Below are 18,338 nucleotides of genomic sequence, written 5' to 3'. Positions count from 1 at the left end.
ACACCAAGCCCTGAGGGACACCACCAGTGACACGACATTCACACCACTCTCTGGGCTCGGCCTCCCAGCCGCTTTTTCACCCAGTGAATAATCCACCTCTCCAGGCCCTGAGCAGCCAGTTTCACCAGGAGAACGCTGGGGGGGACAGTGGCAAATGCTTTATTAAGGTCCAAATAGACAATGTCTCCTTTGAGGAGGTGACTGGCACATCTTTCCCCATTCAGAAGCTCCCAGGGCTGGTCCCCTGGCTCTCCTCCTGCAGCTGGGAGGCTGTGGTGTCTCCAGGGGAAGCTACATTTAAGTACCCGATCTCAGAAGGTTGAGAGGGGGATAAGCAAAAGGCTGAGTCTTGGCTTTCAGCTTCTCCTTCGGGCTTTGTGTGTTGTGTGGCCTTCAGGGCGCTCAGAGAGGCCGGTGGTTCTCGTGGTGGGAAGCTGAAAGCAGATTTCCTCTCTTGAAGTCATCCTGCACACTCAGCCTGCCCTCCCCGTGCGCTCAGCCCCGGTGTCTCTGAGGCAGCGCAGACACCCATTTTCCCTATGTTTTGACCAATAAAAACCAAACCCAACCACCCTTGGAGGTGAAAGCCCAGAGTGGAGCAGCCAAAACGCTCAACTCTTCCCTCACCACACACAGAAGCATTCCCTGCCTCCTCCTTTTACCCCACAGTACCTGGGATGGGGAGATGGCAGCACCTTACTCTGTAGACGGCGTTTGGAGGAGCTGATGCTCTTCGAGTCCTGGAAGGAGGAACAGAGACTTTCACAGGAGGATGTGCATGTGAGACCCTGAGTTCCCACAAACAGTCCTGGTCTTCAACATGCCCCCAGCTCCACCGACACTTCTCCACATGAGCCCCAGCCCCACAGAGGCACTAAGCATAGATTTGTCCTTTGGGTCTGAATTTAAGCTGGTGGAGTGGTACAACGAGTGCTTCGAGCTTTCAGCTCCCCACATAGCCCCTCATCGCCAACAAAGCCGCTGCTGTCTGCTGTGTTTAGTGCCTCTTTCCATTCCAGCCTACGGACGGACTCAGCCCTTCCCCAGCACCCTCAGCTGCAGCCACAAACACCAACTCGCAGGAGACATCAGCTCCCACGACCTGCCTGCTGAGTCCAAGCCCTCTCGGAGCCTCACCTCCGTGTTGGGAGCGTGGATGTTCCCTGGCATGCGCTGCGAGGTGGGCACATGGCCAGAGAGCTGGAGCTTGCTCTCGTGCAGCTGCATGAGCTCCTCATCCACGATCTTCACTCTGAGCACATCACACATAAAAGGTACAAGTTATTTTCCTCCCGGCCACAGAACCTTTTCAAAGGGGCATTTTCTTTCTCAACACCACAGACCCTTTGGCCTGCACAGCCTTCAGTGGCTTCAGTGTGCCACACTGGGGGCTTTGATGGGGACAGGAGCTAATTACATCCCACAGCAATTAAAAGCCACAGCAGCAGTGACTGGGGCACAGTTCAGGCTTTCCTCTGGATTTCTTAAGAGAAAGAGGCACACAACCAGAGGGTGCTGGGAAAAGGCAGACTTCCAGAGGTGTCAACATCATTAAGCACCAACCTGCTCTGCAGGGTGGCGATCATGGACCGGTTGCTCCACAGGGTCTCCTCTTGGTCAGTTATCTTCTGGAGGAGCCGTCGTCTTTCCTGGAGTAGTTTCTCATTCTCGGCAGTGATCTGGGCAACCAGCATCTTCCCCTGAGCAGAGCAACACAAGGAAACAACCACCAGCAGTTATGCTTTGCTCTCCACGTCCTCTGCAAACCTTGGAGTGCTTTACTGAAGGGGTCACCATCACGAGTGTTAACTCCTACAAGTTCACATCTCAAATCACACCCAGTTTTGGGCTCCCTCACTACAAGAGAGACATTGAGGTGCTGGAGCAGGGCCAGAGAAGGGCACTGGAGCTGGTGCAGGGCCTGGAGCACAAGTGTGATGAGGAAGGGCTGAGGGACCTGGGAGGTTTAGTGTGAAGAAGAGAAGGCTCAGGGGGGACCTTATTGCTCTCTGCAACTGCCTGACAGGAGGATGGAGCCAGGAGGGGGCTGGTCTCTGCTCCCAAGGAACAAGGGATGGGACAAGAGGAAACGGCCTCAAGCTGCTCCAGGGCAGGTTTAGCTGGAGCTGAGGAGCAATTCCTTGCCCAGAGGGTGCTCAGGCATTGGAACAGGCTGCCCAGGGCAGGGCTGGAGTCACCGTCCCTGCAAGTGTTCACAGCCCGTGTAGATGAGACCCTCAGTGCCAGGGGTTAGTGGTGACTTTGGCAGTGCTGGGGAGTGGTTGGACTTGATCATCTTCAAGCTCTTTTCCAACCTAATTGATTCTATGATTTTAAGTGAGACACTCGTTGATGTAACATATGCCAAAAAGAGACTTTTGGATCCTCTCCCAAAAGAAGATGGAGCTTAGGCAGTTTCTGAATGGGATTTGAGGACACGTGTTCCCACAAGAGCAAACTTGGGCTAGGAATTTCCTTGGGTTTTGTTCCAGCCAGGACGGGCTGGTGCCCCCTGGCACTGCTGGCTGTGGGAGAGCTCCCTGTGCTCCAGCCACCCGCTTGGTTACCAGAGCAGCCCCATTGCCAGCAAACCCGCTGCTCCTAAACCTCATTTCCTTTCTTCTTCAACTGCATTTCCTTTGGGGGAGAAGCCCTCGATGTGTTCTCTCACCTTTTCCACTTGGAGCTTTGACTCGCTGAGCTCATTTTCAAGCTGCTTGATTCTGCTGTCCCTTTGTTTCATCTCATGGATGAAGGTCTCCTTGGCCCTGCGGATCTTGGCTTTGTGGCGGAGCTGCGTTTCGTTGTATTTCCTGAAGAGGCAGAGACACAAACACCAGGCTGGGAAATGCTTTTGTGCTCCGGGCCAGGATCAAGTCAGGAGATGTCCTGCATTTATTCAGGCTCTTCCAAGCCTGCACTGGGAGCCTCAGCCATCTCCCAGCTCCTTTTGGTTGAGCAGCTAAAGGCAGAACGAGCACACTGACTGTCTGGACCGTGTCTTCCACTGATCACTTTGGGGTTGGTTTTTCCTTTGTTGCAAAGGTTATATTGTTAAGTGTCAGCCAAATGGAAACTGAGGGAAAAGGCCCCAAAGCATTCCCAAACTGACTCCCTGTTATCCCACAAGGATACAAATCCTTGTACCTGCCCTTCTCAGCTCTTCATACCAAACAGGGACATAAAGTCACCAGAATTGGAAATAACAGGGAAAGGGCAGGTTGTTTATTCAGGGGGGGATGTGGGTGGTTAAGGGAAATTAATGGTGTATGGGGGGAAAAGGCCAAAAAAGAATCCTAACCAGCAAACAGGTTGCAGAAAGAGCTGCTTCAGTGGGTGATTCTCAAAGCCGTGACACTGGGGTTAAATATTTATCTTTACTGAGATTTGTGATCATTGCTCTTCCCCTCAAACTTGTCCCATTTAGGCAGTGTTATTGTTTTGTTTTATCCACTCAGTATAGAAAATAATGTCCAAAACAAGAGAAATCTCCACCATATAAGGGATATTTGCCCACGTTGGCTCAAAACTCATGACAAAAGTGCTGGTGTCCTTTAAGTTAGATCAGAAGTGCTCTGGGGAGAAACGAGCAGCTCCAGGGAGCATCTCTGCCAGCGCCAGCCCCTGAGCAGCAGCACCCGCAGCCCTCCCGAGGCACCACCTCGTGTTCTGCACTGCCTTCAGCTGCAGCCACCATAGCACATGTGCAACACAACACGGCTGCATGCAGGGCTGATGGGTTTAGTGCTAAATGCCTTGACCAGGAGAGACAAGAAAGGCAGCAGAACCCTCAAATCCAGTGCCATTGCCAGGCACATAAAGAGCAGGTCCTGGGTAGGTGTTTTGTGCCTGCTGCTGCAGTCATTACCTGACACACAGGTCCTTCTGGCTCAGGATCCGGACTCCTTCCTCATAAAGGGCTTTGTTTTCCTCCTTCAGCAGAGTGAGCTGCTCCGAAAGCTTCTGGTTGTCCTTCTGGCACTGGAGGTGCTGGAAAACATTGTTTGTGTGTTTGTCCTCAGCTGCAGGGGTCCCTCTGCCTCCTTTCAGTCCGGTCTCCAAAGCTTCTCTGCCGTAAATCCCGGTGGCTCCCACTACAGATTATATCCATCCATTCTGCCCAACGCAGCCACTGCCTCCTCTTTTAAGGAGGGGAAGTGTGGATTTCTGTGCTGCTGGGTGGGCTGAAGGCTTCAAGAGGGCAGAGAGAGGTAAAGCACCCCCAGACAGCAGACCCTGCCAAGAGTTTCCTGCAAAAAGCTCCATGCTCTGCAAGAAAAGGGGGAGAAGCCACCTAATTGTCCTTCTCTGCCCTCAGAGCTCCATCCCTAGGAAACTGAGATGGGATGGTGCTTTTCCTCCAGCTCCTCTTTACATCAATAGTACCTGCAAGGGCTCAGCACCTTGTTGGATTAGATCCTATTTCATCAGTTCCCAAGTACAGATTCACACTGGGATGCTCTCGTTTCCCCCCTGGAGCTCGGTGGTCTGCTCTGGTGTCACCACAGCATCCTCCTGGGTGATGAGGACCCATCCACACTGCAGCTCACCTCACTTGAGTCGGTTTTCCTCTCATTGTCCAGGACGTGCAGAGTCTTGGCCTGCAGCTCCACGTGCATCTTGGCCAGTGACGCTTCCGTCTCCCGGGAATGCCGGAGCTGCTGCCGTAGCATCTCCACCTGCTGCTCTGGGAGCTTCCTGAAAGCACGTTGGGGTGGCACTGAGACACTGATGTGAGGCCAGCCCGTGATGTGCCAACCTTAATTCACCATCACACTGCTCTGCACCTGCCCTGGGCAACGCTAATGGAAGGAAGAAATCAGCCCATCCTGGTTGTCCCCATGTCCCAGTGGCAGGTGAGAGGGTGCCTGATGTGCTCTAGTGGAAGGTGTTGGGGTTGGAACAGGATGAGCTTTAAGGTCTCTTCCAACACAAACCATTCTGTGATTCTGTGTATCTGGGATCATCAGTCCCTGCTGCACAAGAAAGGGGACTGCTGGCATCCAGAGGATGAAAGAAATCCCTGGGCTGGCAGAAAGGGCAACACACCTTCCGAGGCAGCTGAAGGCTCCAGAAGTATTTTAAATCTCCTGTGGAGCTCTGGCAGGTCACAAGGAGAGATTGGAGGCAAAACAAGTGATGCAGTGACTCCTTGAACCCACCTAGGGCCAGCCATGGAGCTGCAGGAGGTAGCTGCAGGCCGGCACGGCAGCGTTTGGTGGCACACACCTCCCCTCCGCACACAGCACGGGGCTCACCCAGCTCCAGGTACCTTTTCAGCTGCTCTTCATGGAGTTCTTGCTGCACACGAGCTTCATTTTCTCGGGCCTCCTTCAATTCCTCCTCCAGGAGTTTCTTGTCTGAAACCCGCGCCTCTGCCAGCAGGAGCTGGTGCTGTGAATCCTTCAGCTTTTGCTGGAGTTTTGAAATCTCGGATTAAAATTGGACATGGATTAAATTTATTGATTTATAGGCCAGTATCTGAATCCAAGGGATTCAGATCCCTCTGATCCCTCAGCATGTGAGTCATGGGAATGAAAGGTTTGCTTGCTTCTATTCAAAAGGACTTCTGCACAGGGCTTGGAGCACCCTGCTCTAGTGGAAGGGGTCCCTGCCCGTGGCAGGGGGTTGGAACTGGATGAGCTTTAAGGTCCCTTCCAACCCAAAGCAACCTGGGATTCTATGTCTTTGTATCAAGGCCCATTGAAAACAAAGCCTTTTCAACAGCTACCAGATTTTGGATCAGACACTGTGTCATGAATTAGCAACAACCCTTTTTGCACCCGATTTGATCCTGCACACGCCAAAACCAAGTATCCAGTGATGAGTGCAGGAACATGGCAGAATCGATGCCATGGAAATCACAAGCTTTGCCATTCCCAGCCACCAATCTGCTCACCAGGAGCATGACCTGGAATCCCTGTGCCTGCCAGCCCTACAGCCAGTATTTCCAGAGACACTGAGCTTTCAGACAGGAGCTGAGCCACTGGAGTGGGATTCTCTTGCCTTGAGTATGGTCCCACTAATAACAGACATTTTTTCTCATACATTTAACCAAGTGATCTCAACATGGACCAGCAGAATGGACTTCAGGGAACTAGTTCAGGAGCTGCTGGTGCTTCTGTGTTCTGCTGAACACAAACCTCCCGTTAACTCAGCTGAGGAGTTACCTTCTTTTGTGCTTCACACACTTTGGATTTCTCCTGTGCAAGCTTCTCTTGCAGACTGCCCTGCAGTTTATCAGCCTGGGAGCACTTCAAGAGCTCTTGTTCGAGTTCTTTGACCTTCTGCTGGCTTTTCTCCCACTGTGCTGTGAGAGAGGAGCATGTTTCAGTTGTGTCCAAGAGTTTTGCCCGGGCTTGCTTCAGCTCAGCTTTGACCTGAGTTTCAAAAGAAGAAACCAAGTTTGCACTTCAATATATATAATCTGAAATGTCTTGATTAGGAAAGGGGCAACAGGATTGCTGGAGAGTAAGGATAAAAGAGAAATACAGGGAGCAAGTACAAGGCTTTATTTGGAGGGAATTTGGCATGGAGCTGGAGCAGAGCACACTTGAGAACCCAGGTACTGTACAGACAGGTATAAAGGAGGTCCAGTCTGTTGCAAACAGCACCTCAGCCCTCCCATAGCTTGTAGGATGATGTGATGCTCCCTCCTAGCAGTTCTCCCTGCTCTGTTCCTACCTTGGTGCATTCCTGTTGGAGCAAGACGTTTTGCTTTCGTAAGTCCACATTCTTCTCCCTCTCGTACCTCAGCTCCCTCTCGGCTGAGCTGCACAAGTTCTGAACCCGGCGCAGGTCCTGCCGGAGCTGCTGCAGCTTCTCCTGCTGCTGCTGGAACCTCTCCTGGGTCAGACCCTGCAGGAACAGCAGAACGACAGAAGTTACACAGAGATTAACCTCACGGAAAGGTAAAGACTGGATATTAAGAAAGGTAGAAGTATGCCAGTAGGGTTTAAGGGCATTTCAGTAAGATGGGTAAAGCCAGGCAAGCATCTCTTCTGCCCCATGCTATGTCCTGCTCCCTGCCCTCTCCAGCCCCTCAGAGAAGCCTATACAACTTCCGATGGCAAGGGAGAAGATGTAATAACCTGGTTGAGGGGAAAAATTCGTGTTGAAACTACCCTGTTAAACAAAAAGTAAGTCACCCAGGTTACTCTTAACTCTTGTGTCAGAGTCTCACTGAGCTCCGAGAGCAGCCCGATGAGTTCAAGCACTGGAGTGTAAGAGCAGAAAACCCCAAGGAGGAGCAGGGAATAGGAACAGCTTCTGCCCACAACAAGAGCAAGACTGCAGTGAGAACAGCAAGCCAGCTGTATTTCTCACAGTTCAAAATGGGGCTGAGAAAGAGCTCCAAAAGATTTAAAACATCATTTAAGGATAACTTTCTTCTTTCATGTCTGCTAAGGGGGACATTCAGTTTATCCAAGTTCTCACTACATACAAAAATACAACAGAAGGAAATGACAACATTCTTATTTTCCAAACATTTTCCCCAAGGAGATCAGCCAGCCTCGTCTCCCTCCATGTGCTGACACCACAGGACTGGCTTCCAGTCCACTTTAATCGGGTTTTGCCACTGAATTTAGTGAAATGAAGTACAGTGCAGATGGCGAAGCTGCTCATACCTGTTTAATGTTCCCATCTAAACTGCCTGCAGAGCTCTGCGACACGGGAAGCCTGTTCCCTTTATGTGCCAAGCCTTGATTCATCCTCAAAGTCTCCCCAGGCGCGCTGTCACCCTGCTCCCGGGTAGCCAGAACACCTTGGTTTAGCTGGGCAAGTTCTTCCAGTAATAACTGCTTGTCTTCATTGCTCTCTTTCAGCTGCTTTTCTAGCTCCTCCCTCTTCTTGTTGCTGTCTAGTAACTCAGAACTTGAAGGAGAAATAGTAAAGAGGAGAGATAACTGTACACATCCAAGGGAAACCACCCCCCAAAGGGGAATAACTGGGAATAAGAGTCCAGTGAAACACTCAAGGCAACGCTCAAGTGCCTCGGGAGGCTCCAAAGGGGATTTAATCCTGGGTCTAACAGCTCTGGGCAAGGGTCAGTCTCCCCTGGACACTGACACACAAAAGCCTTTGTGTCCAAGGGTCAGCTCTCAGCCATGAGTAGCTTAACTGCCTGCTAAGGAACCGCTTGCATGGGCCACGTGAGCTGGGCTGTGCTCCCAGGGGCAGGGAAGCACTTGCACAGCGCCCTGCTGCATGGAAGCACGGCCTCAAGAGGTCTGATTTACCTCACTCCAGACTATATGTCCTTTTAAGCTAACCTACCTGTCTTCTCCTGGTTTTACCTTATCTCAGTACCTGGTTATCCAGGTAGTGGAGCTGACTGTAACTATACTGGATTTGATCCAGGCTTCTATTTACTAATGAGAGCCTGAGCATGGATGTTTAAACTCCAGATTTGTGTTGATCTGCTGAAAAAGGGGAGTCAGGGGACCTGTAAGAGCTTTATTTACAGCACTGATGCCTGCTGACGCCCATCCTCCAAGGACAACAGCAGGATGTGTGTGGTCAGCTGCTGGCAGCAGTTAGCCCCAAGCAGCCCAAGTCCATGATGGGAGCTTTTTGGGACCATGGTAGTCCAAATACTTCCTCACTCCAAGAGAAGAGGCCTCCTCCCTAAGGATAGTTCATTTATACCATTCAGAATCTGGAATAGCTGCAGAAAACAAGGTTTGCTCCTGACTGATCATGATGGAGCGATAAGAGGAATAAGGATGGGTGAGACGTCCCTCCGCATGGCAGGGGGTTGGAACTAGATGATCTTAAGGTCCTTTCCAACCCTAACTATTCTATGATGATACTAAGGGAAATGCTTATTCCCCAAAGTCTCTACAGACAGACCATTACCCAATAAGGAAGACACGAAGCTGCTGTGCCCATTTTAGCCAGAAGCAGCACAGTGGGGATTTTTAAAAGACTAAACAATTAGTCAGCAAAGATGAAGAGCAGAAGGTACCACAGGCGTGGTTACAGTTTACCAGAGCAGTTCTTGTTCATCCCTCAAGTTTTTGACCTGTTCTTCCTCTCTCTTTTCATCTGTACATAGATCTTCACGTGTCTGCTCGAGGTTGTTAGTCTGTTCTCTTTCTTGTAGGAGTTCGGAGACCTGTAAGGTCACAAAACACCACGAGTTTGACTTTCTTTGGTCTCATGGAGATCTTTTGAGCAGCATAAGGCGATCTGTGGACTCCAAGACATGGCTTGTGAGTCTGTGGCTAAGTTATTGTAGTTCTTCACCTGCAATGCCTTTGATTCCTAAAGCTTTTTAATCAATAGCTCTTCCTGAGCTAATATTTCAGTTCCAGACCATATCTACACCAAAATGAGTTTACTTATATTTGAGCAAGGTACATCAGCAACTTCTGTCTGCATCAGATACCAGCACAACATGGTGTTCTTTACATTTCTCACCTCTGGATCTAACAAAGCATTCCCTTTTTGTAGCTTCTCATGGGATATATTAATAAGATCCCTGCTTTCGAGACTGGGAAGTTATTGCAATGGCTTGTAAACTCTGATTGTGAGTCTGGCAACCAACCCCTGGTGAGGAAACAACAGGAGTTAGTGGATGCAATACACCCCTAACTGCAAGCTCAGGAAAAGCTTTCTTCTCTCTAATGTCCAAAAACCTGTTAAAAACAAGAGGGTTCCAAACAAATGCAAAGAGCCCTTTGCATAGCATCAGTTTGTAGCACATCATTAACATGTACAAGAATAAATATATTATCCCATTTACTCGCTCATTCTGTGTTGGACATCCTGATAAACAATATTGAACAACCTCACATCTTGACCTCCTGGTGTGCATCACCCCTAAGAACCCCATGATTTCAAGCCAAACTGATTTCCAGCTCTGCTGGTAAATGATTCATCCCAATTCAGCTGTTCTATCAAAAGGGAATGAACCTGTGTGTGGAGGCAGGAATCCCACCAAACACATGCACAGTCCTCTATTTTAAAGACTGTTACAGTCTAACACAGGACACTGGATTTCATCTTGTGATTCCTGGAAAAAACAGTCCTCCCTTAGGTGAAACCACTGACCAGCTGGTGCCTGAATTAGAACCAAATTTATGGGGATGTATGATTTTGATTAAAAGGTCCCTATACCATGAGTAGATTGAACTGTTTGGATGCAAATACTGAAGAGTGACTCTTCCATTTTCCCCATTCCTCCCCAGATCAGCAATTCCTTTTCATGTGCATGTTCACAGACTGACCCAGCCCCTTCCCCAAGCACCCTTCAGCAAGGCTTGGTCCATATCCTGAGCTTTTACAATGTGAATTTGTTGCCTCCAGCACTACAAGAGTCCTGTCCTCTAGATGCCACTGTTCCTCCAGTAAGACTCCCGCGTATGGGCAGCCCAGCAGTCCAGGACTTTATTGGGTTTGACTTGCATTCAAGGAAGTGACCTGGCTCACAGCTTAAGGCCTCTCAGAGTCCTAAAAAATGGGGGTTGTAATAGGTGTAACCCCCCTCCCTTTGTCAGTCCCCTCAGGTTCCCCTTGTCTGCCTGACCAGGCCACACATCTGCAGCTCTCCTACATTTTTAACCCTAATTTTAAGCCCTGACCCTGCCTATGCCTGTGCCAGCCCCTGTGCAATGCTGCTGGCACCACATGCTCTCTCCTCAATGGCCCAACTGGAGCTCAAGAGCACCAGCAACAACCCCAGCAGAGATAAACCCAACAGAAAACCACCCAGCAGTTAAATTGCTTCAAGCAAACTGTGCTGAGGTCTTCAGGGCACCTAACAAAAAGCAGCGCCGGGACCTGAAGCTGTTCATGTAGACTTCTATGGTGCTTCAGTGTCCTCACTTCTTACCCTGCTGTTAAGAAAGAATACTATTAATATTAAAGGTGATCCATGTTAAAGAGGCCCGGAATTAGCCAGTGGATGGACCTCAGATGGTAACTGTGGTGCTGCTCTGCAGGGTAGTCTTGGCTCAAGTGTCCATGTACCCCGCTGTGTTATGACACAGGGAGATGAAGGCTCACGAGTAACTCTGCAATAAGTACCTAAGTCTGAAAACATCCTCTCTGCCCTTTAGAGAAGGAGGGTTTGGCTACATTTGAATTAGTGTTTTGTTATTAGATTCACTGAAAGGAAAATTGAGTTACAGAGTTAGAGACTGTTTCATTAAAGCAGATGGATTTAACACCATGTGCCAAAGAATCATAGACTGGTTTGGGTTGGAAAGGACCTTAAAATCATTCGGTTCCAACCCCCTGGCACAGGCAGGAAAAGAAGCTTTGAAACTGGCTGGACTAGGGAAATCCATCCAGCAAAGTCAAGCAGTGCACTTGGGATCAACTGGGGATGTTTCATGGAGTCACCCAAAGGTGACAGTCTCCTGCAGGGGTCCCCGTGCCGGAGCTGGACCTACCTGGCTGCCCAACACCTTCTTCTCAGCCTTCAGATCTTCTCGTAAGAGTGTAAGTTCAGATGCAAGCTGCTTCCTCCGTTCTCTCCGCTCTCCCAGCTGACTTCCCAACTTTTCTATTGTTTCCTGACAGCTTTTCAACATCTGGAACAAGAAAAATTAGGAGCCGCTTCTACAGCAGCATTTATTCTAGCAAAAGACAAACCAAATGCAGACAGGGTGTCTTCTAGAAAACAAGGGTAGGAAAAATGGTTCTCAAGAGTTGCCAGCAGGATTCCTCTACCCTGTTCCCAGGACATCCCTGAAGGCCTGGATACCTGACCCAGGATACCTTGGAAAGCTCCTCTGACACATGCAATAAGCTCTGCCAGGCAGATCCAATTGTCCATTTGGCAAGTAACAAATCAGCAGCAAAGTCAGCCCAAAACCAGCTGGGAAACAGCCTCATACGTGTACCTATGTGCTGCCCAGGCTGCAAGGACCAAGCACCTTTACCCATTTAAACCCTTCACCCTCACCAGGGAAGCCAACAAGCTCCTCAGCCTGCAGGGCTGAAGGCAAGACAATCTCCTAGGAGAGATGAGTTATCACAGAGATCATGTTGGCATGTTAAGCTGCTTTCCTACAAAACCATCCATTTGTCCTGCATGAGCTGATGGGCAACAAATCCTTAGAAAAGAGACAAAGAGCATTCACAGGAGATGCTCATTTAATGCATTTCTAAATAAAACTGTGTATTTCCCAAGGAGAACCTCTTACCTCTTGCATCTCTTGTGCTCCAGACAACGCCTGCTCGTCCCCATTCATCTCAGCTTTGTTCTTCTGCACTTGAAGTAACTCTGCTTCTAAACTTATTATCTTAACATAGAGAAACCATAAGTTAAAACCAAACCAGTACTCACAACTAGCACTAAATGCACAACTATTGCTAAATTGCTCCTTATGCTGTATTATAGAATAAGCCTTGGAAGCAAGGAGTAGGAGATGTGGACAGGCACCAGCATGGGCCAGCTCCAGCTCACATCTTTCATCCTGCTGCTTCAAAAGGTGAGGGAGCCACCAAGGCCAAGTCGGAAAATTAAACAACCCTGCTCCACAGGAGGAGAGAAACAACCCAGACACATGATGAAAACTCAAGGCCTCTGGAGCTTGTGGGCCTTCTACATGCTGCTCTCCCAGCACAAAGGACCCCATCAGACTCTGATTTATATGATGGGCCATCCTCCTTCCCCATGCTGTTGCAGTGCCCACTCCCCCACAGCTGATCTCAGTCCAGGTTTGACCTGATCCTCCAGGATTGTCCTGGTCCCTCCACTGCTCAGAGGATGCTGTAGCTCCCTCCGGCAAGGCTCGGAGGACTCTGGACTTGAGCTGGCCAAGCACTGACCTCTGTGCTTGTCCTGGCAGGCAAGAGTCTGTCTGGACAAGTGCTTGCTTTGCATCCTAACCACCCCCCTCAGACATTCCTTTGTGGCACTGGTTATTATTCCCGTTTTGAAGGGCTGGAAGGAGCGAGGAGCAGTCCAGCTTCTCCTCCCCGCCAGGGCTCCTGCAGACCCTTTTACAAGATCCAAATCTTGGCACTGGCAGCCGCCCTGCTCCGGTGCCAGTCAGCACAGCATTCCACAGCCTTTCCTTTCTGCTCCTTATGCTGGGAGGAGGTTTCTGCTGGTTTTCTTATTGTAAACCCCCAAGCTGTCTCGAGCTGGGTTTTCACTGAAGGAGGCTGCAGAGTGAGTGGGGACACTGGAAGGAGACAAAGTCCAGCTGGAGATGAAATCCAGCTTCATCTATACAGAGCAGACACTGGACCTATACGAGCAACAGCCATCGCTGCACTCAGATAAACATGCAAGATGCCTTATGCCTTTCTCACCCTCCTTTCTTTGCACTTGTTCAGAGACCATCTTTCATTCCTTCCCAATGGGAAGCCAAAGCTGGGGAAGTGCCAAGTCTCTGCCAATCCCAGCCCATTTCCAGCAGTCCCAGCACAGCCAAAGCCCAGGAGCTTTGCTTTCACTGACAGGCTTCAGGCACAAGATGGCTCTGTTGAAACTCACAGGAGGGAGCCATCCAGCACTGGGGAAGGCTGCTGTCATTCTTAAGACAGATGATGTTACCCAACCTAGGTATTAAAAGCAGATCAGTGGGTGAAACACCCAGACCTCTTACAGAAGAGCCAGAGGGCAATAAACCCTCTCCTCTTGCACGACTAGATGATAGTTTGGGGTTCAGCAAGACTTGGGAGCTCTGGAAGGGATCTCAAAGGCAAAATACACCTCCCCAGGAACCTTTGGCCATACAGTTGATACCCAGCCATGCGTTTCCATCACTTTGCTCATTATTCCTCCAAGCCACTAACTTTTAAGCATTTAAGTTGCACTCATAAGTCTCCTGCCAACAGCAGAACAATACTCCCATTGTGTCCCATGTCCTGGTTCTGAGTCAGCGGCCTAATCACCCAGATTCTTGTAGGTGTGCCAACAAAACAGAAAACACTTCCAAGTGCTTCTCCCATGGGGCAGGCTGGCAAACACCCAGCACCACCACTTCCTTTGGGATCCTGAGTACCTGCCTTCCTGCACTCCTTCCCTCACTGCCCCCAGGGCACCCAAAAGCCCCTTGGAGATGAAGGGTGCAGCTCTGCAGCCCTCCACCTCAGCAGATGCTGGATCTAACTAAGGGTTAACCCACCTCCTTTTCCACCCTGCTCCCTGCATGCCTCATTCTGTCTTCTTTTCAGCTACAGCAGCTGCCAAGCTCCTGCCAGCATCTCCTTGACTACTCGGGGCTCCCCGCAGCATCCCCCAATGCGACATTCCCAGGGATCTGCTTAACAACGCCCTGAGCAAAGAAGGGGTTTCTCCAAACTGAAAATCTTGTGTGATCTGTGGAGAGTTGTGTTTATTCTGCTTCAGTGAGAAAGTGGGAAACGTTTTAGCATGTGCTGAACAAACCCTGGTTTGCTCTTGGCTCCTCAGATACACACTTAGAAACATGATGTCTGGTGGCATCCTTCATTAAGAAATCTGAACATGCCTTCAGTCTGTTTCACTGTTATTTAGAGACTTTTCCCTCACAGCCAGAGCCTACAGACAAGTAATTCCTCTCATCTTCCTTTGAACAACTACTCTTGGAGGTATGTGGCTACTTCGACATTCACACTTGTACTATGTCACAACAGCAAGTGTAAGGACACATCCAAGTACTGCTCATTCCTGACTGACAACCTGTGTGTGTCCTTCCTTCTCACCTCAGAAATCCAAGGTCCTCTACGAGCAGTATGGACTGGTTCTGCTGCCTGGCAATCCAGGACCAGGACCACTGCAGAGAGCATCTCCTAACCGCAGACAGACCAGAGGCAGCAACTCAGCCCAAGAAAGGAAGAGCTTTTGGCCTGGCAGCAGAGATTCAACCGAAGGAAATGACCTCCTCAGCCAGCCCTTTTTGGGGAGAAGCCCACCCAATCCATCCAGCAAGACCAACTTATGGCTTTCTCTGTTCTCTGCAGCTACAAATTTATCACTGCCCTGTCTGGAAGGGATCATCTGCCCTGGTAGTGATGCTGCGAATGGTATTTTCCCTGGGGACAAGCAGTGACAAACCAGTCCGTAAGTGCAGGTGCTCCTCACAGAGCTACCTCCAGAGTGATGGAGAGTCCATCCACTAAACTGAGGCTAAAGACCACCCTGGCAAAGGCAGCACCAGGCTGAGAAGCTTCAGTGATAACTTAATCCTTGCTCAAAACATGGATGAAGGTGGCTCTGCAGGTGCCATAAGGAGACCTCTAAAATGCCATGGTTCTGGTAAACCAGAGAATCAACATGGAGCTTCACATCTGCCATTAACCAGAGGTTCCCTGGCACATGCAAATGAGTGCAAATAACAGAGTTTCCATCAACCTAAAGTCAAAGGATGATCTGGGTGGACGTGGCCTATTAACAGGAAAAGAGCCAGATTGCTCTGGAATGAGGGTGCCCAAAATCAAGTAGGACATGGGTTAGGAAGAGGCCGGTGAGGTCATATCTTGATCAAGATTGAGCAGAGCTTCTCCAGATGGACCAGCTTACCACAGCTCTTCAACTAGAAGAGTCCAGCATGGCCCCATTTACCAGCAGGTGCTGCACCAGGAGATTGCGGGTGACGAGAGAACTTCTCTGTCCCTTCAGATGTGTTACTTTCAGCAGGGATGTCCCCAGGCAGTGCAGATCCTGGCCCTGCACACCCACAAGAGGTGTTCAACACATGGGCTGGCACGTCTCTGAGATGTTGTGCTCAGGGAAAAGCCAGAAGTGCAGTATTTTGTCACGAGCATGCTCAACTGGTGACCTCCCCTGGGATCAAGGAGCATCAGTGTCCCACAGTGACCATTTTCATCTGTTGGCCAGGTCTGGAGAAGGGTTAGGGATTCGAGTCAAAGCTTGGACTTCTATCATGGGTGCCAGGTTAAGGGACAACTCGTGGGCTTCAGGAAGATCTCTTGCCTCTCTTTGAGACTCAAGAGGAGGAGGGGTTTCCTGGAACTTGTTTTTCAGAAGGAACTGCAGGCAGAAAAAACAACCATCCAATATGGAAAAGCAGGAGACCAACGCTGAAGTCCATCAGGAGCACTGATGCCATCTAGGACAACCTCTCAGGGGAAATAAGAGCTTCTGAGCTACAAGTTGAGAAGAAATAGCCCCAGAGAAAAGAAGATGCGACTTGAATTTGAAACGAGCAGCTTTGCCTCAGCTCAGCCAAGACACAGACGGGTGCACAGCGCCATGGAAGGGCTGAACGGGACAGGAGCGTGGCCTCATCTCGCTCCTGGGGATGCAGGAGGTGTGTTAGCACATTAACTCTGCTTGCCCAAGCACCAAGGAGGGGGGACAGGAGCTGGAGAACACAATGCTGCTCTGACAAAGGGGAATCATAGAATGGTTTGGGTTGGGAAAGACCTTAAGATCACCATCCTCATAGTAAAGAACTTCTGCCTTAGATCTAACTTGAACTTCCCCTGTTTCAGTTTGAACCCATCACACCTTGTCCTGTCACTCCAGTCCCTGATGAAGGTCCCTCTCCAGCATCCTTGTAGCCCCCTTCAGACACTGGAAGCTGCTCTGAGCTCTCCACGCAGCTTCTCTTCTCCAGGCTGAACAACCCCAGTGTTCTCAGCCTGTCTCCATACGGGAGCTGCTCCAGCCCCTCATCATCCTCTTGGCCTCCTCTGGACTTGCTCCATGTCCTTCTTATGTTGAATCTGCACCTCCAAGCACGTGTCATTTACTCACTGCTGGAATTTTTTCCTTCTTTCCCCATCTTTTCCAAAACAAACAAATGTTGGTGCTGTCTACCTCTTGTCAAACTAAACAAAGTTGCATGTAGGTCTGGGTCAAACATTTTATCTGACCTATCAATATGAAGAGAGAAAAGCAGCTGGAATTAAACAAAACCAAACCCGACTTCTTCTGTTCTTTACTTACTTGTTGTTGAAGTCCCTCCACCTCACTCTGAAACTGTTCCTTCTCCTGCTTGCTTTGGGTTTGTGTCTCTCCCAGAATTGATTCCAGGTCTTCACTGCACTCCACCAAATCCTTGTGCTCCTGCTCTAGTTTTTGCAGCTTGTGAAGGAGCTGTGAATTCCTGCCCTCGATGTTCTCAATCACCTCCCAGCACCTACACACCAAAGACCCACATCACCAAAGCTGGGACTGCAATGCAAAAGCATTGGCACACATCCAGACCACTGGCCAGGAAAAGCCAAAGTGTTTTTCACTATGGAATATTCCTGTCCTGCTAATTTCAGGTCTCACATCCAACACAACCTGTGCCTGCTCTTATTTAAGTGGTGATGAACAGGAACTTGTGATGACGGGCTTCATGCAAGTAATGATGGTCTGGGGAGAAACGTGGTCAGGCAGGAGGGTGCTACCAGCAGAGAGGCAATGGCAAATACAGCTGCTTGAGGTGGGGAAACAGGCTGGGGCATCTGAACGGAAAAAGGGTCAGAGGGATGGGATCAGATAGATCCTCTTTACTCCTTGAACCTGCTAGAAGAGGCACAGCTGCTTCCTGCACAGGCCACAGGAGGACAAAGCTTTGCCTTCCCTTAGAAATCCCAGTTTACATACTTAAGTTTGAAAGTCAAGCGTTTTGCTACACCCCTGCACAGCAACCAAACCCAGAGGAACCTCCCCAGCAGCAAAACAGTTGTGAAATCAATCCTTTTGTCTGCAGAGAGCCACAAAAGGCCAACCCTGTGCTTTTAGGAGAGCAACAAACTGGAAAAGAGTCGGAAAGCAGCCAGCATTCATGATACCAAGGGCTCCAGACCCACTCAGGACTGCAGGACCTCCAAACTGTCCGATTTGAGAGCAGAGGAATAAAATGCCAAAGAGTACTCTAAAGAATCCGATACATACATTCACCCTGCAAGACAGAATACCAGCAACCAGAGCGCCAGAGCAGCCGCCATGAAGCACAACAGAGAAAGGATTTCTTCACTGCTCACCTTCTATGAAGTGCTTCTCTACCCTGATACCTGTCGTCTTGATCTGAGCCACCTTTGCCTGAAATGCAGTCTTTTTCAATCCTCCCTTCATTCTTTGTGCCCTGTGTCTTGAGGGAAAAAGAGAAGTTAGCACATGTTTCAACTGAACTCTTACCACAGCGACATTCCAAAGCTACCCGAGTGTCTCATAAATAAAGCAGACAACCAGAAAACATGAGCTACATCATCTACATTTACCTGCATTAAACAATCCACCAGCCATAGGAGCAAATTCCCCATGACCCTTAATAATATGAAGGCACTAGTGGGTATCAGCTTATGCCAGCAGACCCTACACAACCGTGTATTCTCACACCCAGCATAAATCATGTCACACCTGCACGGGATGCACTCATGCATTCATAGCAAGGCAAAAACAAGTGTTCCTGCACTACCAGCTGGCACCTTCATAG

At 49.7% G+C, this 18,338-nt stretch overlaps 1 protein-coding gene across 1 annotated transcript; it reads right to left on the bottom strand.

The window, feature by feature from the left end:
- Window positions 1–662: 662 nt before the first annotated feature.
- On the bottom strand, window positions 663–17,993 carry LOC104401274 (coiled-coil domain-containing protein 30-like; the record flags this gene model as incomplete). Its single annotated transcript, XM_010012359.1, has 17 exons — window positions 663–740; window positions 1,138–1,252; window positions 1,564–1,700; window positions 2,672–2,813; window positions 3,869–3,990; window positions 4,551–4,698; window positions 5,273–5,430; window positions 6,171–6,380; window positions 6,685–6,858; window positions 7,629–7,875; window positions 8,991–9,118; window positions 9,424–9,484; window positions 9,551–9,552; window positions 11,400–11,540; window positions 12,156–12,254; window positions 16,859–17,051; window positions 17,887–17,993. Coding segments are annotated over 17 exons (2,262 nt in total), but the record flags the coding sequence as incomplete, so codon positions are not given.
- Between the last annotated feature and the right edge of the window lie 345 nt (window positions 17,994–18,338).

The sequence above is a fragment of the Nestor notabilis genome, unplaced genomic scaffold (assembly GCF_000696875.1).
Source record: "Nestor notabilis isolate BGI_N333 unplaced genomic scaffold, ASM69687v1 scaffold31943, whole genome shotgun sequence".
In the NCBI taxonomy this organism is placed as follows: Eukaryota; Metazoa; Chordata; class Aves; order Psittaciformes; family Psittacidae; genus Nestor; species Nestor notabilis.
Note: the sequence above shows the minus strand (reverse complement) of the source record. Positions and strands in the feature narration are given on the sequence as shown.